This window comes from Acomys minous (assembly GCF_964271855.1).
Source record: "Acomys minous genome assembly, chromosome: 4".
Classification (NCBI taxonomy): domain Eukaryota; kingdom Metazoa; phylum Chordata; class Mammalia; order Rodentia; family Muridae; genus Acomys; species Acomys minous.
The window spans coordinates 86,878,785-86,905,598 of NC_140486.1; the positions used below are offsets into that span (position 1 = coordinate 86,878,785).

General features: G+C 40.9%; 1 protein-coding gene and 1 long non-coding RNA gene across 3 annotated transcripts; one reads left to right on the forward strand and one right to left on the reverse strand.

The window, feature by feature from the left end:
- The first annotated feature begins 1,229 nt into the window (after nt 1–1,229).
- NOP58 (NOP58 ribonucleoprotein) lies at nt 1,230–26,473 on the forward strand. 2 transcript variants are annotated; one of them, XM_084778689.1, is made up of 15 exons: nt 1,230–1,507; nt 4,872–4,948; nt 8,336–8,388; nt 12,981–13,102; nt 14,812–14,948; nt 15,808–15,872; nt 16,564–16,698; nt 17,595–17,740; nt 18,404–18,530; nt 19,399–19,562; nt 20,550–20,684; nt 20,933–20,994; nt 23,292–23,425; nt 25,368–25,525; nt 26,233–26,473. In XM_084778689.1, exons 1-15 carry the CDS (start codon nt 1,463–1,465, stop codon nt 26,281–26,283), a joined length of 1,611 nt encoding a protein of 536 aa, XP_084634815.1. In that variant the 5' UTR covers nt 1,230–1,462; the 3' UTR covers nt 26,284–26,473. The 2 variants fall into 2 exon arrangements, with proteins under 2 accessions (XP_084634815.1, XP_084634816.1); XM_084778690.1 differs by lacking the exon at nt 1,230–1,507 and adding an exon at nt 8,614–8,729 and having other exon boundaries at nt 4,870–4,948.
- On the reverse strand, nt 4,870–8,328 carry LOC311595740. The gene is made up of 2 exons (XR_014778560.1): nt 8,200–8,328; nt 4,870–7,739 (listed from the first exon to the last, which is right to left on the reverse strand). It is a non-coding gene; the product is annotated as an uncharacterized lncRNA (long non-coding RNA).
- Nucleotides 26,474–26,814: the final 341 nt, after the last annotated feature.

A 26,814-nucleotide genomic window follows, 5' to 3' on the forward strand; every position in this document is an offset into this window, starting at 1 on the left:
AGCAAGTCCAGGTCAGCCAAGGGTAACAAAGAGAGACCCTGTCTTGAAAAACAAAACAAAAATAACAACAACAACAACAACAACAACAATAATAGTAACTATAGCAAAAAGAAATTATACTGAGACATGCTTAAATTCATACTTTGGGATTTTTTGTTTGTTTGTTTGTTTGTGTTTGTTTTTTTGAGACAGGTTTCTCTGTCTAACTTTGGCTGTCCTGAACTCGCTTTGTAGACCAGGCTGTCCTCAAACTCACAATGATACACCTGCCTCTGTCTCCCAGGTACTGGGATTAAAGGCTTGTGCCACTGTGCCTGGCCACTTTGGGATAATTTTAAACACAACAAAACCAGAATATATATTTATAGCTACAAAAGAAATCTGTGGTAAAAACCAGTTTGGCTAGAGAAAAAGATCAACCAGGAATGGTCCTGGTTATAAAAGTCTTTGTAGCCGAGGGGAGGGTGTTTGTGTTGTGGTGGGGGTAACGGGGTTGGCATGGTGGGGGTCGGGGTTGGCACTGGGGAGGCAGAGGCAGAGACAGGAAGATCTCTGTGAGTTTGAGGCCATCCTGGTCTACAAAGCGAGTTCAGGACAGCCAAGGCTACACAGAGAAACCCTGTGTCGGAAAAAAACAACAAACAACAACAACAAAGCCCTTGTGTTGGGGCTAGAGGTTATAGGTCCTTGCTGAGGGCCTGGCTGGCTTCTCAGCACCCACGTGGCATCTTACAGCTCCCTACAATTCCACTTGTACAGTTCTTCCGAGCACCAGACCCTGCATACAGTGCGCTTATATACAAACATGCACATTTCATACAGACAAAATAAAAATAAAGGTGTATTTATTTATTTAATCAGTGTTTTTGCCTGCATGTACCAAGTGTGTGCCTGTTTCCCACGGAGGTAAAGAGCGTCGGATCCCTTGGAACTGGAGTTAAGTCATGGTTTTGAGCCCCATGTAGAACATGGGTCAGGAATAAAACTTTTTTCCTCCCTGAGACCATTTACATGTCGGGGCATGGTGTAGTGTGCTGTAGATTACAAATAAATACATATAAACATTATGTATTGTAATTATAATTTACACAGAACGTGTAAACTGAAGAGCCCAAAAACCGTGTCTGGGTAAGAAGTCTCGCGATATTTTGATGCCGCCTCTCTCCCTGGACTCTTCTGTTGGCGGGGAAAACCCGGAAATGACTTCACGCTCCGCGGCAGTGATTGGCCGGAAATGACGTTACGTCCCAGAATCCTTGGAGAAGGAGAAACTCCTACTTGCTGCTCCATGCGGAGAGGTGTGGAACGCTTTGCCAACGTGGGCTGCGTTCTTGCGTGGAGGCAAACGCGTTTGCGCTTTCGCATCTGAGGCCTAACTGGCCTTGAGTGGCCTAGAGTTTAGGTTTTTGCAGTGGCGCAAGGGCTCGCGGCTAGCCGCGTAGCGTCCTGACGCGGCCTCACCATGTTGGTCCTGTTTGAAACGTCCGTTGGCTACGCCATCTTTAAGGTAGGTGAAATGGAGATGTTGAGCCTAAAGGCTTGTGCGGGACAAACAGGGAGCTGGATAAGACTTAAGGAGAGGTCGCACAGCTGAGCACATTTGAGTATCTTCAAATCCCCGGGCTTCCCACAGGATGTGAAAAGTCAAGAGCCGGGGTGGTCAGGTGAACACGTGGCTCAGCGGACTTTTGGGCAACCATCTCTGCATTAGAAGATTTGCTCAGTTTAAAAAATGGGCAGTAGCCTTTTTTACAAGTGACAATAAGGCATTCATTTAATATTCATGGTGGGTATAGAACCTACGGCCTTGTATATGTTAGGCCAGCACCCTCTCACAGAGCTGCAACCCTTAATCCAAGATCAGTTAATTTAATTTTTTTAAAATTTTGGGCTTTTCACTGTAACCTTGGCTGTCCTGGAATTCCCTCTGTAGACTAGACTGGCCACGAACTCTTCAGGGATCACTCTGCCTTCCAAGTGCTGGGATAAAAGGCGTGCACCACCACCGCCCAGCTTTCTTTTTGAGGCAGGGTCTCTAGGTTCGGCTGGCCCGGAATAGTCTATTTATATTTAATTAGATTAAAGCCAGATTCCCAAGATTAGGATCCTTTCAGATTGTAAGCTTTTGAAGATTGACTAGTGGTGGTTTGTCTTATTAAAAGATTGCTGTGTGACGGTAACAGGATGAGGAAAGAAAGAAGTATACTTGTGCTTTAATTTAGACAACAGGAATGTTAGGTCGCAAACTTAGGCCAAATGACTTGGGTGCCTTTTAACATCAAAGCTGACTCTGGCCGCCAGTCCACTTGTTACAGAGTCATCCTGGCTTTACTGATTCCTATATGACCCAGCCATTTTGTCTACTCCCAGCTCTTGGTATTCTTAGTTTCCTGGTTGGCTCCTGGTCCCTCTGTTTTTCTAAAGTTATTTTTAGTTTATATGCCTTGGTGCTTTTGCCTGCTTGTATGTCTGTTTGGGGGTGTCAGATCTTGGAGTTGCAGACAGTTGTGAGCTGCCATGTGGGTGCTGGGATTTGAACCCCAGTCTCTAAAAGAGCAGTCAGCACCTTTTCCCACTGAGCCATCATCTCTCCAGCCCCTAAATAGGCAAAGTTTAAGAATTAGCTTACAAGTTTGTCTGTATGGAAATCGTTGAACACTGGGATCTTCCCATAATGGGATGCTACTGAGATGTGGGGAACGTGAGGAAGAGAGGCCTCCTCACATGGTAAGCTATCTGCTGAGCTCTGCATCCCTCAGCAGCCCTTTCTGTTCAGAGGGCCTGGGTCAATTCCCAGCTCCTGCCTGGCAGGTCACAGCCCTCTGTGACTCCTTCCAGGGGATCCTGGTTGTTCTGGCGAGCATGCCAGAACACCCATATACCAAACACCCATATACATAAATTATAAAATAGAAAGGGATTAAAGCATAGAGATTACATTTAATTCTATATTAATACATGTATCTGAGAGAGTATCTCGTGTATCTGATGCTGGCTCAAACTTCTGTGTTGTCAAGGGTAACCCAACCTTGAATTTATAATCCTCCAGCCTCTACCTCACCAGTGCTGGGGTCATAGGCATACTCCCCACATGTGGTGCTAGGCAGCCACCCAAGGACTTGCTGAGTAAGGCCTCTTAGTAACGGGGCTAACAATAGGGAACCCTTAACTGCAAAGTTCCATAATTGCAGTGCTTTCTTTTGTTTTTTGTTTTTTCCAGACAGAGTTTCTCTGTGTAGCCTTGGCTGTCCTAGACTAGCTTTGTAGACCAGGCTAGCCTTGAACTCACAGTGATCCGATTGCCTCTGCCTCCCCAGTGCTGGAATTAAAGGCGTGCGACACCAAGCCTGGCTGCCATACTTTCTTTTCATGGGGAAAAATGCCTATGGTATTATAACTGAGTAAGTGTTAATGTGTAACTGTTCGATGATACAGGCCTGATAGTTGCCAGCTGTATTTGTCATAAAATTATACACTGCATTGTGCCGCAATTAGCATGTTCTATTACAATGCCGATTAGATTAGCCTGTCATTAATTGTAAAACATCCCAGTTTCAGGCTTGTTGGTATGGAGAGCATTGATCTGCCTTATCCTGTTCTTGGAGTTAATATATCATGCAGATTATTGGTGTTGAAATTAAAATCTTTAATTTGCTCTTGATTTTATGTGAACTTATATAAAGTCTCAAGTGTGTTAAAGGTTGTAGCTTATTTGATAAAGAATGCTTGCCTAACATTCACAGAGCCCTGGATTGGACCTCACACATTGCATAAACCAGGGTGGTAGCACATAACCTATAATCTAGCACTGGAGAGGTGAGGTAAAGGTTTACTTTAGATTATGTATGTGTTTATATGAATGCAGGTGCCTGATGAGCTAGGGGTACCCAATAATGCTGGAGTTGTGCGCTGTTGTGATCCACCCTATTTGGGTGCTGGCAGCCTAACTTGAGTCCTCTGGAAGAGTAGCACATACTCTACCACTGAGCCATCCTCCCAGCTCCAAAGTATTTTATTTAATCAATTAACTCCACTTATAGAAATCTGTCCTTAATGTGTATTAATACAAAAAGTGTGTTTAAGAGCTTAGAGGAGTGCCGGGCGGTGGTGGCGCACACCTATGATCCCAGCACCTGGGAGGGAGGCAGAGGCAGGTGGATTGCTGTAAGTTCAAGGCCAGCCTAGTCTACAAAGTGAGTCCAGGATAGTCAAGGCTACACAGAGAAAACTTGTCTCCCTCCCCCCCCCCCCAAAAAAAAGAGCTTAGAGGAAGGGCACACATCTTTTGTCCCAGCACTCTGGAAGCAGAGGCATTCCATCTCTGTAAGTTTGAGGCCCCCTGACCTACAAAGTGAGTCCAGAACAGCCAAGGCTACACAGAGAAACCCGGTCTCGGAAAACAAGAAACAAGCCAGGCAAGGTGGTTGCACGCCTTTTTTAATCCCAGCATTTGGGAGGCAGAGGCAGGTGGATCTTTGTGAGTTTGAGGCCGGCCTGGTACACAGAGAAACCCTGTTACAACAACCCAAAAAAAGAAAAAAGAAAAAGAAAAGAAAAAAGAAAGAAAGAAAAGAAAACAAAAACAAAAGAGCTTAGGGGAACAATAGAATAAAATTTAAAAACCAGTAAGGACAGAAAAGATTATATATTCACACAAGTCTAGATTGGTAATAATACAGGAAAGGTTCTCAAAGACCGTAACTAGGTTTAATTTGAACTATTATTCTGGCCATAACTTACGCTGCTTAAAACTAGCTCAGTTCAATGGAAGAAACACCTCTCTACCCATATTTTACGTGAGTAATTATAACTTGGAAGAGTGCAGTTGTATATGTCTAAACTGCTGATTGAAGAAAACTGGTTTATTGCAGGTTCTGAATGAGAAGAAACTTCAAGAGGTTGACAGTTTGTGGAAAGAATTTGAAACGCCAGAGAAAGCAAATAAAATGTAAGTAATCTTGACACTGAGAATTTAGGTGTTTACATTGGTTTGGGTGCCTCCCCATATGTATATTATTTTCAGATTTTTGGGTTTTTTGAAATCTTTTATGAATAGTGTTAGTATGGGTTTAATTAAGGCTGGGTTTTTTGGGGGTTTGGTTAAGATGGGGTGTAAACTTTTGCTGCCCTGGAACTAGCACTGTAGATCAGGCTAGCCCTGAATCCACAGACCTCTGGAGTGCTGGGATTAAAGGTGGCAGTTAGGGCTGTTTTATTTGGAACACAGGCCATCAGCTCTAATTTGTATTGTAGACCACAGTGGGCAGTACCCCACAGTTAATATTTTATGGGATATTTGAGGACACTACCATGAATTAAGTAGAAACAGTTTTTTATTTATTTTTGTTTTTCGAGACAGGGTCTCTCTGTGTAGCCTTGACTATCCTGGACTCACTTTGTAGACCAGGCTGGCCTGGAGCTCACAGCGATCTGCCAGCCCCTGCCTCCCAAGTGCTGGATTAAATGTGTGTACCACCATAGCCAGGCGTAAACTTTTTTTTTTGTTGTTTTTTTTGTTTTTTTGGTGTTTTGTTTTTTTTTTGTTTTTTTTTTTGTTTTTTGTTTTGTTTTTTTTTGGTTTTTCGAGACAGAGTCTCTCTGTGTAGCCTTGGCTGTCCTGGACTCACTTTGTAGACCAGGCTGGCCTCAGGACCTTTGGAAGAACAGTCAGTGCTCTTAACCTCTGAGCCATCTCTCCAGCCCACGTAAACTATTTTTTAAAAGTAGTAATTGTATAAAGCATGGGGGAGTTTTCGCTTTCTTGATTGATTGTTTTCGTTTTTTGAGACAGACAGGGTTTCTCTGCACAGCCCTGGCTGTCCTGGACTTACATTGTAGATCAGGCTGGCCTCGAACTCAACAGAGATCTGCCTGTTTCTGCCTCCTGAGTGCTGGGATTAAGTGCGCCACCACATCCGGCTGAGTTTTAGTTTTTGTGGGTTGATAATTCAAGGCTTTCTGACTTTATAGTGTAGTCATCCTCCATAACTTTTATTCCTACCTAGCCCTTAGGTATAGTAAAATAACTAGGTTGTAAATCCTTGAAAAGTATTTCTTGTTTTCTCAAGGTCTTTCGATAAGACTAAAATACAACAATGGTAACTGAATTTCTGTGGGGAGAGGTAGTAGGTTTTCCTCAAGGTAGAGTCAGGGTTGGTATTTCACCATTTGCGAATCACCTTGTGAAATAGCCCACTGGATGAATGTAGTCCTGAGAAGAAACTCTATGACCCTGTTGGTTAATTGTGGATTTGGAGGTGTCCTATCTATGGATGTCCATATTTGGTCATTCACCTGTTATTGTAATAAACAGAAAACAGTAAAGAACAGAAAGGGCAAAATAAAATATAGTCATATTTTTTTGTGGTGCCCCATATGTATAAGTCTCTTGGTGATTTGGAGAGAGGTTTGTGGTACACTGAGGAAAATCACACTTAAGAGAAATTGGCTTAATATGACCCCACTTATGTCTTTCTGTATCCTTGAACATTTAGATAACTTCTGCGAGGCAGATTCAGCTTCATACGTGCAGGAATGGGGTGAGGATAGGACAAAAAAGTATAAAATCAGTACTTTTTTCTTATTTGTGTGTTTTAAGTGTGCTTTTGATGGACTATCAGCGTCCACCTTCCTGGGTAATACTGGCTAATACTGGTGGGGTTTCTGTTGTTTATTATTATGTATACAATGTTGTGCTGCATGTGTGCCTCCCTCTCTGACCAAGGCACTAGATCTCACTATAGATGGTTGTGAACCACCATGTGGTTGCTGGGAATTGAACTCAGGACCTCTGGAGGAGCAGCCAGTGCTCTTAACCTCTGAGCCATCTCTTCAACTCTTTGTTTTGTTTTGGTTACGGCTAATACTGGTTTTGTTTTGTTATTGTTGTTTGTTTGTGGGTTTTTTTGTGTGTTTTTGGAGACAGGTTTTCTCTGTCTAGCACTAATACTGTTTTAGAATTATAAAAGACTTAATTATTTTCCATTTTAAAGGAGAGAAACATATAAAGCATATAACTGCCTTGCTTGGCTAATCTTTATTCATTGTTGTCAATGATGTATTCCTTTTGGAACTGAATCCAAGTGATTTAACAAAAATTCGTCACTACCACTGAGACAACAATGAATTAACACATTTCTTTATACAGAAAGCATTATCATGCATGTCAACTATGTAGGTGATAGCACAAAGCAAGTCTGACAATAAACTTTTCCTCCCGTGTTACTTGTACTTGGTGTGTGTTTGTCTAGTTGGAGTGGTGACGCTGAGGATAGAACGCTGGTCCTTGAATATGCTAGGATGCTTTACCATTGAACTAAATTTCCAACTTTTTTGTTTGTTTTTCAAGACAGGTTTCTCCTTGTAGTAGCCTTGGCTGTCCTGGAACTCAATCTGTAGACCAGGTTGGCCCTGAACTCAGAGATCCAACTGCCTCTGCCTCTTGAGTGCTTGTATTAAAGGTTTGCCGCCACTGCTGCCTAGCTAATTTCCAACCTTTAAAAAAATTGTTTTATTTTATATTTATTGGTGTGTCAGGTGCCCTGGACAGTTGTGAGTTGCCATGTGTGTGCTGGGAATTAATAGTCCTGGCTGCCTTGGAGCTTAGTTTGTAGACTAGGCTGACCTTAAATTCAGAGATCCTCCTGCCTCTGTCTCCCAAATGCTGGGGTTAAAGGTCTGTGCAACTTTATCTTTGCTCTCTTTTGTTTGTTTTTTGAGGCAGGGTTTCTCTTTGAAGCCTTGAACTCACAGAGATCCCAGGTCGTGGGATTAAGGATGTGTGCCACCACTGCCTGGCGTTTTTATTTATTTTTTTGTTTTGCTTTGTATTTAAGAAAAAAAAAATAGGGCCAGGCTGTGGTGGCTTCCGCCTTTAATCCTAGCACTTGGGAGGCAGAGGTAAGTGGATTACTGTGAGTTCAAGGCCAGCCTGGTCTACAAAGTATCCAGGACAGCCAAGACTACACAAAGAAACCCTGTCTTGAAAAAAAAGTTGAAACAAGGTTTAAGTACATCTGGTCTTGAGCTTGTTGTTTCTCTTGGGATGACCTCAGAGTAGCTGCAATTATTATTATTATTATTATTATTTTTTTTTTTTTTTTTTTGGTTTTTCGAGACAGGGTCTCCCTGTGTAGCCTTGGCTGTCCTAGACTCACTTTGTAGACCAGGCTGGCCTCGAACTCACAGTGATCCGCCTGCCTCTGCCTCCCAGGTGCTGGGATTAAAGGCGTGCGCCACCACCACCCGGCGTAGCTGCAATTATAAAAGTGTCACTACTGTAGCTTTTGCAGAATTATTATGTTACAATAATGTATTTGTTCTCTTCCAATTCTAGAGTAAAGCTAAAACATTTTGAAAAATTTCAGGATACAGCGGAAGCATTAGCAGGTAAAGTAAAATAATTTAAAGTAAGAGAATTTTCTTCCTTCTTTTAAAATTAAAATTTAGTTTTTTTATTAAAAGGTTTTTATTAAAAGGTTGTTTTCTTCAGATGCCTGAGTTAATCTTACTCAATGTTGTCAATGATGCATCCTTAGTGGAACTGAGTTTAAGTGATCTAACCCATTCGTCACTACCACTGAGACAACATTGAGTTAGCTTTTTTCACCATAGGGCTGGTTTCTCCCATGTGATGAGAGATGACAAGTGGTTAAGTTGATCTCCCTGTGGAAATCAACAGCCCAATGCTGAAGCACAATTCAGTAAAAGCTGTTCTACAAGGGACCAAGGTAATGTGGTCACGTACCCAAATCTCTAATAATTTTATTAGTTCATAGGTAAAGTTGAGGGTGGCCACCTGAAGTAACTAGGGACAGTAAAGCTCTCCAGAGTGTACAAAAGCATATCAATACTAAAAACTGAAGGGAATAGAAGTAAAATATATATGTGCACACATAAAACACCAAGGGTCATGAGAGTTTATATATGGGAACATTGTTTAAGTTAAAAGAAGGATCATAGGGGAGCAAGCATGTTCATTGTCACTAATAATTAAAGTACTTGATATAATTTAGTAAGTTGATAGAAATAATAAGTTTTATATAATTTAATTAATAGAATTTAAGAACTAAGGACTATAAACATGGTTTAAAACTAGGTAAGAACTGGGGCTGGAGAGATGGCTCAGAGGTTAAGAGCACTGACTGCTCTTTCAAAGGTCCTAAGTTCAGTTCCCAGCAACCACAAGGTGGCTCACAATCATCTATAATGAAATCTGGTGCTCTCTTTTAGCCTGCAGGCAGAATGCTGTATACATAATAAGTAAATAAATCTTAAAAAAAAAAAAAAACAGGCAAGAACTTTATAGTTCTAAACACATCCATAAATCACACATGGGGAAGAGATGCTGTTTTTTGGTGGGAAACTGAGATTCTGTGTAATTATTCTGGGCTATTAAAAGGTTCCCTATCCTTGTAGAAAGGTGGGTTAAGTAAGGGAAGCCCAGCATTGAAGCTCTGTAGACTTTGCATGGTGGCATATGCTTTGACTTCAGCACTGTAGAGATGAGGGCACCTGCGATATATAATATGACTTTGTCTCAAAAAAAAAAGGCTTTATTTTTATTTGTTTGTTTGTTTTTTTTTTCGAGACAGAGTTTCTCTGTGTAGCCTTGGCTGTCCTGGACTCGCTTTGTAGACCAGGCTGGCCTTGAACTCAGCGATCTGCCTGCCTCTGCCTCCCGAGTGCTGGGATTAAAGGCGTGCGCCACCACGCCCAGCAAAAGGCTTTATTTTTAATGCTGTGTTGTTTAATCAGGTACTCACAGGCCAGAGGCATTGGATCCCCTGTAGCTAGAGTTACAAGTGGTTGTGAGCTGCTCAATGTAGGTGCTAGGAACCAAATTGAAGTGCTCTGTAAAAATAGCGCTTGCTCTTAAACCTTTTTTTTTTCTTTTTAAGATTTATTTTATATTTTTTATAATTTTTTATATTTTTATATATTATATATATATATTTAGTTCTCTGCCTACATGTACACCCACAGGCCAGAAGAGGACATTAGATCACATTATGGATGGTTGTGAGCCACCATGTGGTTGCTGGGAATTGAACTCAGGACCTCTGGAAGAGCAGCCAGTGCTCTTAACCTCTGAGCCATCTCTAGGCTGCTTTTAAACTCTTAAATCCTTCTACCCGCCCTCCACATATCCTCTTTAAAAATTCTAGGGTTCTTTATCAACATATCAGTCACTAGAGTCTTCTATATCTCTAAAGAACAACATAATTATGCTACCCTTAATGTTTGTTTTTGATTTACACTTTTATTTGTTGGACCACGGGTCACAGTATTCAAGTGGAGATCAGATGACAACTAGAGTCAGGTCTCCCCTTCCATGTGATCCTGGGTGTTGAACTCTAGTCTCAAGCCCTGTTTGAGACAGGGTTTATCTTTGTAGCCCAGACTGGCCTCAGATTTGGGATCCTACTGTCTAAGTCTCCTGAGTGTGCTAGGATGTGCCTCTCGGCATATTTTTTGTTTTTGTTTTTCCAGACAGGGTTTCTCTGTATAACAGCCCTGCCTGTCCTGGACTCACTTTGTAGACCACGCCGGCCCAGAACTCAGATCAACTGCCTCTGCCTCCTGAGTGCTGGGACTACAGGCGTGCCCTGCCCACACTGTATTTTTAAGACCCATTCACCATAGTTAAAATAGAATTTTAGTGAGATCCCAAGAATTATGGTGTTTCTGTGCTTCAGCTTTAGGGAACATTATTTATATAGTGTGCAACCTGCTTCTTCCTAAGTGTGTGGCCCTGGTTGTACTGGAACTCAACTCTGTAGCTCATGCTAGCCTGGAACTCAGAGATCTTCCTGCCTCTGCTCCCCAGTACTAGGATTAAAGGTGTGGCCAAAAGCAAGTTTCTTTACCACTAATAACTATTGATTGATCACAATCTCTGAAACAGTCTTATGCCCACTTACGTTATAAGTGAGGGAAATTACTGAAACTACATCAGGAATGCCGTCATAGAAACCTCTATAACCAATGTCTTAGGTTTTATGAAATGCATACTTTTTTTCTTGGCAAAAGAAGCTGCATATGGCTTTCTTTTCATTTTTTTAATAATTTTTTTTATTTTTTAATATTTTAAGGATCTTGTTTATTGTATTTGGGTACTCTATTTGCATGTACACCTGAATACCAGAAGAGGGTATTATATCACATTACAGATGGTTGTGATCCACTATGTGGTGCTGGGAATTGAACTCCTTGAATTTCTGCTCTTCTACCCAGGGCTTCAGGCTTTTTGAGCAAACACTCCTCCAATTAATAGTATCCCATGTCCTGCGAAGCAGCTGGTGTGGGAGCAGGCACACATGCTGTGATATGAGTATGGAAATCAGTTTTGTGAAGTCATTTCTCTCTGTTCACTTTATACGGGTTTCAGGGACTAGATTTAGTTACCCAGTGTGAATAATACCCATTTTACCTACTGAGCCATCTTCCTGGTTCTGTAAGGCAGTTGTGACATGACAGAACCAAAACCATAACAGAATACAATTAAAATTTTGTAACTTTAGAGTCTGGCGGTATTTGGTGTTAATATTTTGTTTTGGAAGTCTTATTTGTTGTGTTTGATAGAGGTATTTGTTCCTCCTTAACACTTGATTTACCTGGATGGAGTACAGTCATGTCAGAGGCAGCTATTGAGGTCAGTTCTCTTCATCACACAGGTCTTGGGGGGGGGGGTGTCCTACTTAAGTGCTTAGCTTTATGGCAGAAGCGTTGGACCATTATGGTTTCTTGCTGGCTCTGTTTTTGTTTGAAGTTAGTTATAGGGGCTAGAGAGATGGCTCAGAGGTTAAGAGCACTGACTGCTCTTCCGAGGTCCTGAGTTCAATTCCTTGCAACCACCTATAATGTGATCTGATGCCCACTTCTGGCCTGAAGGTGTATATTCAGACAGAGTACTGGATACATAATAAACAAATCTTTTTTAAAAAAATACTTATTATATTTGAATAGGTGTTTTGTCTTCAGGTACATCGCACACCAGAAGAGGGCATTGGATCCCATGGGGCCATATTTTAAGTGTTTGTGCCATGTGCTGGTGCTGGGAATTGATCCAGCCAAGGCTACACAGAGAGAGTTTATCTTGGGGGGAAAAGATACAAACTAGAGATGGGCTGTTCTTTCAGAGGACCCAGGTTCAATTCCCAGCACTCACATGAAGCTTAGAGGTTGTTGTAATCCCAGTTGGGAGGGGTCTGATGCAGGCACCAAGCTTGCAGATGGTGCACAGGTATACATGCAGGCAAAATACACCCATACATAAAACAACATTTACGGTTGAACTAGAAACATGTAATTCAATTTAATGTATTGTTTATGTGGCCTTTCACGTGCTAAGCAAACACTCCATCCCTCGTCCAAAGACTAAAGGAAGGAGTCACTTTATTAAGGTAGATATGAATGCTGGCTGTGTTAGAAGGGAGAGTGAAGTAGTCAGGTGTAATAGGACACTCCTAATCCCAGCACCCAGAAGACTAAAGGCAGGAGGGCCGCAGGTTTGAGGACAGCGGAGGCTATAGACTGTGGAACTTAACCCTGCTTACTACTTTCTTTACTTATTTATTTGCTTGTTTATTGGTGGAATCTCACATCGTCATACCTTGGCTGGCCTTAATTCAGATCCTGCTGATGAGTGGGGTTTTTTTTTTTTTTTTTTTTTTTTGGTTTTTCGAGACAGGGTTTCTCTGTGTAGCCTTGGCTGTCCTGGACTCACTTTGTAGACCAGGCTGGCCTCGAACTCACAGCGATCCGCCTGCTTCTGCCTCCCGAGTGCTGGGATTAAAGGCGTGCACCACCACGCCCGGCTTATGAGTGGGTTTTATAAACCATTTACACGGTCATTTTATTTTAAAAAACAAACAAACAAACACCTTTGGGCCTTTTAAAGGGAAGTATCTTCTTTACTTTAAAATTTACATCAGAAGAGCTCTCTTAGTTAATTCTTATTTTTCTGTTTTCCTGAAAAGCATTCACAGCTCTGATGGAGGGGAAAATCAATAAGCAGCTGAAGAAAGTTCTGAAGAAAATAGTAAAAGAAGCCCATGAACCTCTGGCCGTAGCTGACGCTAAACTAGGAGGAGTCATAAAGGTAAATTTGGACTGAGGATGTGTCATGGAGGGCATGATTCCTGTTAGAAGTACAAAGCCTGACCTTTGTAATAAATAGGTTGTCACGTGTTCTCAAAAAACCTGAGCAAGCAGGATGTAGTAGTGCACACCTTTAATCTCAGCACTTGGGAAGCAGAGGCAGGCGGATTGCTGTGAGTTCGAGGCCAGCCAGGTCTACAAAGTGAGCCCAGGACAGCCAAGGCTACACAGAGAAACCCTATCTCAAAAAATAAAAAGAAAGAACAAAACAAAAAGCTAATATAAGCTCCAATACACTTGTAATCAGTGTCATACTGTACATTAATACTGTGTGTGGGTGATATTTGAGGGACACACTCATAGGAAAAAGGTAAGATTTATTTATTTATTTATACAGCATTCTGCCCGCATGTGTGTTTGCACCAGATCTCATAGATGGTTGTGAGCCACCATGTGGTTGCTGGGAATTGAACTCAGGACCTTTGGAAGAGCAGCCAGTGCTCTTAACCTCTGAGCCATCTCTCCAGCTCCTGCTTTTGCAATTTCAAAGTTAAATAAAAAGCTGGAGTTGTGGCTCACTGGTTAGCTGTTAGTTCCCTTGTAGAGGACCCAGCTTCAGATCCCATCACCCACATACACAGCTCACAACTGCCCGTCAGTCAGTCCTTCTAGGGGACCTGAAGGCACCTGCACTTATCTAGTACACAAAACTCATATAGATACATAAACAAATTTTAAAAGTCTTAAAACTGGCAGTGGTTTGCTCAGTTTAACAAACAAGAAAAAGAAATTTTGTTGCTTTATAGCTTTGAAATCTTACAGCCTAGTTAGATGGGTGATTGTTTTTGTTGTTGTGGAAATTATTGTTTCTTCATGTACTTGGAAGCTGTTTGGGGGGAGGGGTATTCAAGACAGGGCTTCTCTTTAGCCTTGGTTGACTTGGAATGGATGCGTAGAGCAGGCTGGCCTTGAACTCACCGAGATCTGCCTGCCTCTGCCTCGCTGAGTGCTGGGATTAAGGACATGCGCCACTACGCCCAGCCCTTTGAAGTTTTTATATTTGATTTCCATCAACATTTTTATAAACATACTGTGTGCAACTAAGACTGTATATATCCTTAGACCAATACTGTTTGCGAATATTAGAAATTACTTGAGATTCCAGTGTGGCAGTCCATGCCTGTCATTCCAGGAGGCGGAGGCTGGATTGTCACTGTGGGTTTGATGCTAGCCTGTGCTACATTAGTGAAGTCTTAAGAGCATGCTATCTGAAGACCCACACAGGTGGATTTTCTTTTTTTCGTTCTTTTTTTGGGGGGACGTGTGGCTTTGTGACACAGGGTTTCTCTGTGTAGTTTTGGCTGTCCTGGACTCACTTTGTAGACCTGGTGGACCTCGATCTACCTGCTTCTACTTGTCATAGTGCTGGGATTACAGGTTTGCATCACCACGCCTGACTTACAAAGATGGATTTTCAACAAATCTCCCCCCCCCTTTTTTTTTTGGTTTTGGTTTGTTTGGTTGTTTTGGTTTTTGGAGACAGGGTCGCTGTGTAGCCTTGGCTGTCCTAGACTTGCTTTGTAGACCAGGCTGGCTTCTAACTCACAGAGATCTGCCTGCCTCTGCCCCACCCCCTCCCCCAGTGCTGGAAGTTGTGCACCCCCACCACCTGGCTCCAAATCTTTTATTTTAATGTAAATGTTCTTATAGGAAAAATTAAATCTCAGCTGTATCCATAGTCCTGTTGTCAATGAACTTATGAGAGGAATCCGATCGCAAATGGACGGCTTGATCCCTGGGGTAGAACCACGTGAGATGGCAGCGATGTGTCTGGGATTGGCCCACAGGTAACTGCAGAAAAATGAAGTATGTTTACTCCCCCCCACTACCACCCCATTCGTTTTTTCAAGACAGGGTTTTCCTGTGTAGCCTTGGCTGTCCTGGACTTGCTTTGTAGACCAGGCTGGTCTTGAACTCACAGCAACCCACTTGCCTCTGCCTCCCGAGTGCTGGGATTAAAGGCGTGCACCACCACACTGCCAGGCCAAAGTATGCTTACTTTTACACACACATTTACATACTTACAGAGAATAGAAATAATAGAAATACTGACCATAGTACAGATCTATTCATCCTCAGCTGTGTAGCATGTCCATATGAACCCTTCTAAGTAGATATAAGATAGATATAAACAGATGTAAAGCATCTTACTAAAACATCACCAGTCAGTCATAGCATTACAAACCTGATTTTGTGCAGCATATTCATACATAGCAGAGTTTCCCCCCCGCTTAAAACAAAGTAGGTGAAAATAGAGATATAGAACTACAGAGACCTTTTAAAGATTAATTTAGTAAGCTGAGCTTGTGACATGGCTATAATCCTAATGCTTGAGTCTGTGGCTGAGGCCTAAGCCTTACAGTGACCCTCCATCTTGAAAGAACAAGGAATTTCAAAGGATAGTTCTGTTGATAAGGTATTTGTCAACACCCCAGAACCTGCATGAAAATCCTGGCCTTGGTGCACTTAGGATTCCGAGGAGGTAGGGAGAGACAGATATGTACCTGGAGCTCAGTTGTGAGCCAGCACAACCTGCTCTTAGTGCCCACGCACATGAACACACTATCAGGGAGAAGGGGAAAGTGGGGAGCGTTAAGGGACTTTAAATGTTTGTATCTGACTATTTACTTTCTCTTCATCTCCCAGCCTGTCTCGATACAGATTGAAATTCAGTGCTGATAAAGTAGACACAATGATTGTTCAGGCAATTTGTAAGTACATGACAGTATCTGATCTGTTTAATTTGTGTTTTCCCAACTGTTGTTACTATTTCTGTCTGTTGAGAATGAAAGATGAGCTAAAACCTCAGTGGGTAGAAAATTGGAAAAGCAGAGTATTTGACTTTTTTAAAGGAAAGCAAAAAAACAAAACAAAACAAAACACAAACCACTCATTGGATGCCTAGAATAGATACACACAGGAGTTAGTTTATCATTGCTATATGTATTATGTGGCTTTGAGCGTTCCACTGCATTTGTGTGCGGGCCAAAGGCTGCTTCCGGGGATCTTGTTCTCCCTTCTGCCATGTGTGTCTTGGAGACTAGATTCAGGTGGTCAAGCTGGCAGCAAGTTACTTCACCCACCGAGCCATTATGGGTTTTTTGTTTGCTTGCTTAATAAAGGAGTCTCACTATGTAGCCACGGCTTGCCTGGAACTCCAACATCACTTCTCGATGCTTGCATTAAAGGTGTGTGCTAGCACACATGGCTCCAGAGCTTGTTTTTTAAAGGGTATGAGATTTTTCAGTTTGGGGGATAATGGAACTATTCTGAAAATAAAGTATTAAAGATTGTATGGCAGAAATGTACTTAATGCAACTAAATTTCTTGAAAATGATTTAAGGTAATTTGTGTGTGTGTTAACTACATTCAGTTTGTTATTGTTTCTGTTTCATTTTGCAGCCTTGCTAGATGATTTGGATAAAGAACTAAACAACTACATTATGCGGTGTAGGGAATGGTACGGCTGGCACTTCCCTGAGTTAGGGAAAATTATATCAGATAATTTGACTTACTGCAAGTGTTTACAGAAAGTTGGTGAGTCAATTGTTTATAAAATTGAAAGAAATGAATTTGATATAACTCAGTAGAGATTATAACTGCTCTATATCTGTTGTTTTGAAACAAGCTGGATGTTCAACTTTGTTTTGTTTGATCTTTGTTTGGTTTTTGAGACAGGGTTTCTCTGTCCAGCCCTGGCTGTCCTGGAACTCAGTCTGAACACCAAGCTGGCCTAAAACTCAGATCTGCCTGCCTCTGCCTTCCATGTGCTGGGATTAAAGGCATGCGCTTGGCCATAGTGTTGTCTTTTTTAAAAATTTAATTAATTAATTAATTTATTGTATATGAACGCTCTGTCGGCATGAACTCCTGCATGTCAGAAGAGGGCACCAGATCTCCTTATAGATGGTTGTGAGCCACCATGTGGTTGCTGGGAATTGAACTCAGGACCTCTGGAAGAGCAGACAGTGCTCTTAATCTCTGAGCCATCTCTCCAGCCCCGTAGTGTTAAGTCTTAAGTGATCTCAAGATGTATTATTAACTCTGATTGTGAGGTCCAGCAAAAGTTCCAGTTAGACCATAAAAGATGAGACAGACTGTTCTCTTGAGTTCGAGGCTAGCCTGGTCTCCCCCTGTCTTGGATGGAAGGATAGTTTCAGAATATTGTATCCTCACATGAGATTACCCTTACCTCTTTTCTCATTTGTCACCTTTTCAGAAACATATTTATAAGATGCTTTGTCTTTTATCAAAATAATTTTTTGGAGAAAGTTTATTTCTAAATTAAGCTTTATATAAGGAAAGAAACCAGGCCACATTTTTTCAGTTGTATACCTGCCCCTTTCTTTGGGTTATTTCTGCCTTTTGGGGGGGGGGCAAGTTTTACGATGGAGAGTGATTCTACATCTCTTTCTTCTACAAACATTTCATAGGTGACAGGAGGAACTACGCATCTGCCACTCTTTCTGAATTGCTGTCAGAGGAAGTAGAAGCAGAAGTGAAAGCAGCTGCAGAGATATCTATGGGGACAGAGGTTTCTGAAGAAGATATTTGCAACATTCTCCATCTGTGTACCCAGGTACAGAACAATGCAGCCTGTAGTTGAGGTCTTTGTGGTCTGTGATGATGTGCAGATGGCAGTGATGATTTTTGTATTTGTTCACCTGAGAACACATGAAGGTGTTCAGTCACTACCTCATCTGATGCCGTCCTTTTGTGCTTATTAGGTAGGGGGGTGAGATAGATGATGTGTGGTGTAATTTAGATTATGGCATTGTTTTTGTTTAATTAGCTTTTGGCTTTATGTGACAGGGTCTGTCTACATAGCTCAACATGTCCTAGAATGCAATATGTAGACTAAGCTAGATTAGAACTCACCACTCCCAAATGCTGTGACTGAAAGTGTGTCACCACCGCTCAGCCTGAGCATGCTATTCTGAGTGATGACTTAGCCTCGTTCATTAAGGCTACAAGCCTGTTTGGGTTGAATTCCATAATTCAGAAATTTTTGCAGTCCTCGGCCCCTGAGTGCTGAGGTTATAAGGATGTCCTAACATGCCTAGCTTTCTTTTTATCTTTAGAGGTGATTATTAGGAAGTCTTAGGCTGGTCTCCGGATCCCATGCTCACATAGTCTTGCCCCAGCCTGGTAGTATTGAAAACTGTCAGTGACCTGTGAAGTTTTTCAAAATGAATTGATTATGTACTCTTCATAACATTCCTCATTTTATTCCTTATTTTAGGTGATTGAAATTTCTGAATATAGAACTCAGCTGTATGAATATCTACAAAATCGAATGATGGCCATTGCACCTAATGTTACAGTTATGGTTGGAGAGTTAGTTGGAGCACGGCTTATTGCTCATGCAGGTGACAGTTCTAATGTGATTTCTAAACATGAGTGTAACGCTATAGACTAAGGACCATGTGTTCAGTGATGATTTCTGATGCTTTGCCTGATTTCTTTTTGAATAATGAGGGCATCTTCAGTCACTACCTCTTCTGAGACACTGGTCCTTTGTCAAGAGGATAAAGTTAGCTCACATCATATTTAAGTCATAAGTTAGCCCTCAGCATCAAAAGGGAAAGTTCCTTATACCAAGTTTTGAATGAATTTTTAAAATTACATTATTAACTGGATACACTGCTATGCTTCACAGATCTCTTGTTAAAGCTGAAGAATTCTTTCAGCAGTATCAGATAAAACTCCATTCAAGTCTCTTATGCTGTAAGGTCAGGATACTGTGGGCTGTTCTCATTTTCTTCATCTGGTTTTAATTGGTGGATAACCTGAAAAACAGTGAAAATGCATAGACAAGCTTAAATATATTGAGTTTGTACCATTAATGTTTTATGTATTTCTAACAATATTCCATGCAGCAAGTCCAGCAGAGTAGATTAGTATGCTTCTAGATGTTTCCTCTTTCGCCTCTACACCAGGGGTGAAAAACAGTGCTGGCTCGTTACTATTGATGTGGCCTAATGTGTCTATAGCAATAGCGTACTTGATTTTCAGAGTCTTAGAAAATGGAGCAAATTGCTAATGTCTATTGTGTCGCTCTTGTGAGCATGCTAATTAATGTATACTTCCAACTCCCCAGTTGCTCACTTTACTTGCACTAGGAATAACAAGGAGTGTCAGGGGTTTCAGAGGATTCAGCACACTAGAACAGAATCCTGAGTATACCTAGAAGCATGTTTTTTAAACCTTTCCTTCCCCCCCCCCTCCTTTTTTAAGGTTCTCTTTTGAATTTGGCCAAGCATGCAGCTTCTACAGTTCAGATTCTTGGAGCAGAAAAGGCACTTTTCAGGGCCCTCAAGTCTAGACGAGACACACCTAAGTACGGGCTCATTTATCATGCTTCTCTTGTGGGCCAGACCAGCCCCAAACACAAAGGGAAGGTGAGCTGCAGTTTTCCCACCTTTCTTTTTAACCCTTCAAGATAATGTTTTACTTTATGTGTGTGTTTGCCTGCATACACATACGTGTACTGTGTGTATCCTTGTATCTGAAGTCTAGAAGGGTGCGTCAGATCCCTTGGAGCTGGAGGTTTTGGTGGTTGTGAGCTGTCATGTCTATGGTGAACTGTATATATCCAGTTGGCAAAACCAACAGATGGTTTTAATATCTGAGCTTTCTTTCTTTTTCTTTTTCTTTTTGTTCTACTCATTTTCCCCTACTGAAATTATAGTGTACAATAAAACTTTAGTTTCTTTCAGTTTACTAGAATATTTAATTGGTGCTGTGTTTGGCAAGAAAACCAGTCTACCGACTTTTACATATATTAGATATAGCATATATAATGTATTAAACATTTTCTTTAAAAAAAAAAAAACAACAGATTTGTATGACTATTTTACACATTTCTGTGTTTCTGTAGATAACTAATTGAATAGGATTAAGCTGAAATTTTATGAAATTTATAGCCACTAATAGGAATAAAGTCGTAATACACAACTGAAGTCAGTTTGAAGAACTCACAAATGTTTACAGTGGTTAAACTTATCCTTTTCCCCCATCTGAGATTGACTTTAAGGCATCGCACGTGCTGGGTACCAGCTACACCACCCAGCTACATTCCCAGTCCTGACGAAACTGTCTTTTCAGTGTGTGTGTGCATGTGCCCACAGAGATCAGAGGACAACTCGCAGGAATTGGTTCTTTCCTTCCCTCCTGTGGGTCCTGGGAATGGAACTGGGGCCACAAAGCTTGGTGTTTGAGTGGAAGGAAGAAAGGGGTAGAGAGAAAGACTTAAGCTAGAGTTCACAATTATAGGCATAGATTAAGCTATGTGATTGACTATCATTTTCTCCTGAGCAAACCATTGGGGGGATCTTACCTATCCTTGGACAGGAGCATTCTGCCTCTGGTTTATGTTTTCTTATTAGATCTCTCGGATGCTGGCAGCCAAAACTGTTTTGGCTATCCGGTACGACGCTTTTGGTGAAGATTCCAGTTCTGCAATGGGAGTTGAGAACAGAGCCAAATTAGAGGCCAGACTGAGAATTTTGGAGGACAGAGGGGTAAGGGCCATACCATGTCTGTGACAGATGCTAATTTGTCAAAAAATCTTTAATGTTTTATAAATATTTCATGAGCACTAAATTGCCTTTTAACACTAAATTTTTTATATTTCTTAGTGAAAATGTGATGTTAAATGTGTTTGCCATTAAGACCTGTTTACTCAAATTAGTGAAAAAAAGTATAAACTGCCACATGCTAGATTATGTGTTATAGATTTTAACTTAGTAATTTTCATTTTTCTTCTTAGATAAGAAAAATAAGTGGAACAGGAAAGGCATTAGCAAAAGCAGAAAAGTATGAACACAAAAGGTAAAGTAGTTGAAGGGTAAGAAGTTGCTTTTGTTTAAATGTTTTCATAGCCTGTGTTTTGTTTATTTTTAATTGTAAACTTAGGCATAGAAGTGTGGACCACCCTGTTTGAAAATTGGCAAGGGGCTGGAGAAATGTATCAACAATTAAGAACATTTGTTAAGATCATTTGCAGATGACCCAAATTTTGTTCCCAGTACCAGATGGTGGCTGACAACCAGGCACACTTGTATGCATAAATACATACATACATACATACATACATACATACATACATACATACATACATACAAGCAAAACACTCAAATTATTTCCCCCTTTTTTAATAATGAGGGAGTTGGAACAATGGCTCAGTAGTTCAGAGCACGTACTACTCTTGCAGAGGACCTGGGTTTGATTCCAAGCACTCACATGGTAGCTCTTAAATAAATATCAAAACACCGACACAGGCCGGGCGTGGTGGCGCACGCCTTTGATCCCAGCACTCGGGAGGCAGAGGCAGGTGGATCACTGTGAGTTCGAGGCCAGCCTGGACTACAAAGTGAGTCCAGGATAGTCAAGGCTACACAGAGAAACCCTGTCTCAAAAAACAAAAACAAAAACAAAACACCGACACAGGAAAACAATGAGTCTTTTTTTTTTTTTTTTAATGGTGAAAAAAAACTTCATACATTTAGGCTGTCTATTTGGAGAAATGCATGCAGTTGTGGAATTGCTAAGTCAAGCTGACAAGCAAGATTTTTTTTTGTGTGTAAGTCAACAATACTTAAATCTTGTGAGCAATTATCGGAAACATCTTGATTATAGTCACCACCATGCTGTCTGTATATACATTTTAATATAATTTTTCCTTGCTATTTAGTTTTCCACGTTCACTTTTTTTAAATCATTGACAAGTTTTATTTTGTTTTTTTTGCATGTATTTGTGTGTGTTGGGTGTGTTTACGTGGGCAAGCTGCAGCACTCCCGTGGAGGTCAAGAGGACAGACAGTTTTTATAAGTTGGTTCTCCTTCCTCCAAGTGGTCCCTGGGGATTGAAATGAGGTTGTCAGGCTTGGCATCTGATGTTTTTACTCCTCCAGTTCTTGGATTTTTAATTCAGTTACTTCACTTCCTTCTCTGTAGTGTGCCATTCATTTAAAAGCTATTAAGAGTATCTAGAATGGCTGGGCATGGTGGCGCACGCCTTTAATCCCAGCCTTCGGGAAGGAGAGGCAGGAGGATCGCTGTGAGTTTGACGCCAGCCTGGTCTACAAAGCGAGTCTAGGACAGCCAAGGCTACACAGAGAAACCTTGTCTCAAAAACAAACAAAAAATGTATCTAGAATGAAACCTTTCTAAAAAAAACATTGACTGGCTTTAAAAATAATAGTCCCTAGTGATAAAGAGTCTGAGGCCACACTTGCATGTAGGGGATGTTTTGGTTATCATTTGAGCTAAAGTGGGATATTTGAGCTGCAACAACTGAGTGGGAATTGTACATCTTTTATAATAAATAATCAAGGTCCGTTAGTGATGGGAAATGGAGTCAGCATGACTAGAAATGTATTATGTTCATACTTAGCAAGTTGGAGGCCAGTGTGAGTTTAAACAGGACCCTTTCTTTTACAAAGCAGAAAATGACATACTGCTTTCCTCTTAGCTGGCCTGGATTTCAAAACTACATTACAATCTCATTTTCTGGGCTTTAGGCTTATGCTACCACCCTGTAATCACAGGATGTAAGTGGACAGAGCAGCATTTAATTACATCAATTATAAGCATATAGAGCCCATATGTCGTTCATTTGCTTGGCTCTTTATTATTAAATGGTAAACACCTTCAGCTTATAAGGTTAAGCAACCATCCATCTATAGCTCTGCTGGACAGAACATTTCTCCCTCTGTTTCAGATTCCTGTACCTGAATGTGCATCAGTGATAAGATTTAATTTATTTGTAGGGGATTTGTGTGTCGGTTACCACTTAAGGGCTTGTGTGAAGATTTGTCGTGAGATGTGTAACTAAACATTTACTCAGTGCAGTTTTAGTTTCTAGTTAGTTGGAAAGTGGATTTACTTGTCACTTTCCTTTGAATGCTGCTGTTTTTCTATGTAATAGTAAGTGCCTAGTTTGCTAAACCCGGATTTATTTGGCTTGCTTCTTAGAGTGTCATTGACCTATCTAAATGTCCCTAAAGCTACTAAATTGAAACAGCATTGTGTGCTTTTGTATTATCCAACAGCATTTGCCTTTTTCTTCAATTATTTCAGTTACAGGTATTTGTAAAGATTTCCCACAATTTACTTGATTTTTTCAGTGAAGTGAAGACTTATGATCCCTCTGGTGACTCCACACTTCCAACTTGTTCTAAAAAACGCAAAATAGAAGAGGTAGATAAAGAGGATGAAATTACTGAAAAGAAAGCAAAAAAAGCCAAGATTAAAATTAAAGGTTAGTTTGAATTTGAAAAAAAGAGAGACCATTGCATTTTTGTTTCTTTGTTGGGGATGCGGGAGCTTGGCACAGTGCACATTCGAAGGTCAGGGGGCGTGTGTGACTCAGGGTCCAGGAAGTCAGCAGACTCAGGCCCACGGGATTCCACATAACTGCCTTTACCTGATGAGCCGTCTTCTGGCCCCAGTTTTCGGTTTGATTTTTTTGAAGAACAATACACTCATTTATCTTGATCATTTAAAAAACAAACCTGTAGATTGCTTAAGTATTGGAGAGCTGCCTATCATTGCATTCATTGAAAACAGATGGTGTTATATAATATGTTGTATTATTATTTGGGAAATTAGGATATTGTTAAATTAGATTTTACAAGATAATGTGTCTTTAAATATGTTGAATTCAGTATTTTACTAAATGGACAGTAACTTTAGAATGGATGAACTACTTCTAGAGTTAGGTGGCTTTTAACTTAGTTACTAGAAGGTTTGGATTGTGATTAAGAAAGGCAGAGGCAGGCGGATCTCTGTGAGCCTGGTCTACAAAGTGAGTCCAGGATAGCCAGGGCCACACAGAGAAACCCTGTCTTGAAAAAGAAAGGGGAGGAGGACTGTAGGTTTGGTGCGGCAGTGGCTTTCTTCCTTTTGTGGTTCATAGACTAGAAGAATATCATATTGCAGCCTGCTGTTCATGATCAGCGTTACCAGTGGAGACAATAAGCCATCCCTCATTTATGGTACCCGACAGTGCGTGCCTGCGAGTCTGGTCAGAGTAAAACTGATCCCATGATGAGTTTCTAATGCCGTTGTCGTCGAAGGCTTATTGTTAACAGAAGTGCGCTCCCTGGTAGAGAGCCTATCACGAAATTATTTAAAGCTTACGTTCTCTTTTGATTTTATTTATTATTAAAAATAGAGTGCTCTGCCTGCATGTACACCTGCAGGCCAGAAGAGGGCACCAGATCACATTATAGATGGTTGTGAGTCACCATGTGGTTGCTGGGAATTGAACTCAGGACCTTGGAAGAGCAGTCAGTGTTCTTAACCGCTGTGAAGCCGTTTCTCCAGCCCCAGAGTGGTGTTCTTGATTAACACTTTCAGCTGAATGTTGACCCATTGGCTCTCTTGTGCACCTGCCCATCATCTACTCAAATACATGCTTCACCATATTCTTGCATACTCTTGACTTGGTACCACTTTCCCTCCATTGAGCCTTGTGTGTTGAGACTCCTCTTTGATACTTCGTTTTTATCCTTAGCATTATCATCTTTTGCCCAGTATATTATTTATTTCCTGTCTCTTCCATCTCTCACTGACAATGCATAAGGATAGTGTCCCTGTGGGTACTGTGGTTGTACACATGTATTCTAAGAGCCTAGAGATGAACATTAGATGTGTTCTACCTTAATTTTGTTTTGAGACAGTGTCTCACTTAACTTAGAACTCTGTGATTGGGTTTATTGACCAGCAAGTTACAGGAACAGTTTCTGCCTTCCAGCTATGGGGTTACAGGCTTGCAACACTATGCCTGACTTCCTACTTGTGCTGAAGAGCCAAGCTTAGGTCCTTACTCTGTACAGTAGGCACCTTACCTATTGAGCCATTTCTCTACCTTCAGGGTCAAAACTTTAAATCCAATGAAACATTGTTAAGTAGGTGAAGAAATTCACACCTCTTGACCTTCCACGGCCTATGTAGTTTATTGACTCTGCTTTCATGATGGACTTGTATTATTATGTAACAGCTGATTGTGGAAAAATTACTCCTCTCATCTTGGTCTAGATTACTTGCAAGTGATAGCGTTAGACAAGGAGGGGAGAGCCCTGTGCGGACTTCCCAATTACAAAATGGTCATAATGATAAACTGGAGAGTTGACTATAATGACAAAAACATTCTAGTGTTTTGAAGGAAGTGCGTCTAATACAATTAATTCTTATGCCAGCTGAAGTAGAGGAGGAGGTGGAGGAGGCAGAGGAGGAGGAAGAACAGGTAGTAGAAGAGGAGCCATGTGTAAAGAAGAAAAAGAAGAAAGACAAGAAGAAACACATTAAGGAGGAGCCACTCTCTGAGGAGGAGCCATGCGCCAGCACAGCAATTCCTGTATGTTTGGTTGTTTGCTTGGGCTTTGTGTTTGGTTTGGTTTGGTTTTTTTCTTTCTTTTTTCATTCTTTTTTTTTTTTTCCCTCAAGATTGATTTATTTATTATGTATATAGTATTCTGCCCACAAGCCAGAAGAGGGCACCAGATCTCATTATAGATGACTATGAGCCACCATGTGGTTGCTGGGGATTGAACTCAGGACCTTTGGAAGGAAGGGCCATCTCTCCAGCCCCTGGTTGTTGTTTCTTATCTTTTGAGTTTATTATAAGCAGGGCATTTAAAACAAACTTTAAACTTAGATGTTAATAATAAATACTGTATTCTTGGTCCAAAATGGTCGGGTGTTTCAGAAGAAGAACGTAATAGAAAAATAAAACTTCCTAATGGTATTTTTGTTACAGAGGCCACTTCTCGATTTTAGTTATTTACTGCGAAAAGAGTTGAGTGTAAGGGAGGGAGGAGTGTGGTTTGGTTTTGTTTGCTTACTGTACTAAGGATTGAACCTAAGGCTTTATGCACACAGGGTACGTCTTGTCACTGCACCACACCCCAGCTCACGGGTTATTGAAGCTTGCTTTACTGGCATTGCAGTCTTAGGTTTTAGAACAAATTTTGTTTTCTAAGAGTAGATTTTGCACATTTTAGGAAAGGTTGACTTCTATAAGATTGCCACTATTTCAAAAGCATTCTTGTTGGTTACTTTCAGAGTCCAGAGAAAAAGAAGAAAAAGAAAAAAAAGAAAGACGCTGACAACTAACGGAAAGGAACTGTAACTCTGTCACCTGGTCGCATCATGCTGAAGATTCAGTTGGGAGCATATCAGAACAATCAAGGAGGTTGAATCCACAGCTATTATCTAGCTTTTCAAACCTTTTTTGTGTCTTGACATCAGTTGTTAACCTTAGAGTCTTTGATACACAAATAAAAATATTTTCTTTGTATTATAAGGCAGTTCTGTGATCTCTTTGTATTTTAAGTAGAGAATCTTTAGCCTTTTCTATATTTGGCTTAGATTTTGATCATTATTGTTGAAAAGTGAATTGCTAATGATTGTGAATTGGAAATAGCTTTTTTGGAAGGCAGTGAAAGAAGAAAATGGTGTACTTTTGATGTATGGCTTTTGAAACAAGTCTCATTGCCTATACTCACTGTGTGGCCAAGAATGACTTTGAACTTCTGATGCTCCTGTCTCTTCCTCCTAAGTGCTATGATTACAGACATGTGGCAGTGGTTTATGAGCTGCTGGAGATCCACAGCTTTATTCAGGCTTGCCAAGCACTACCAACTG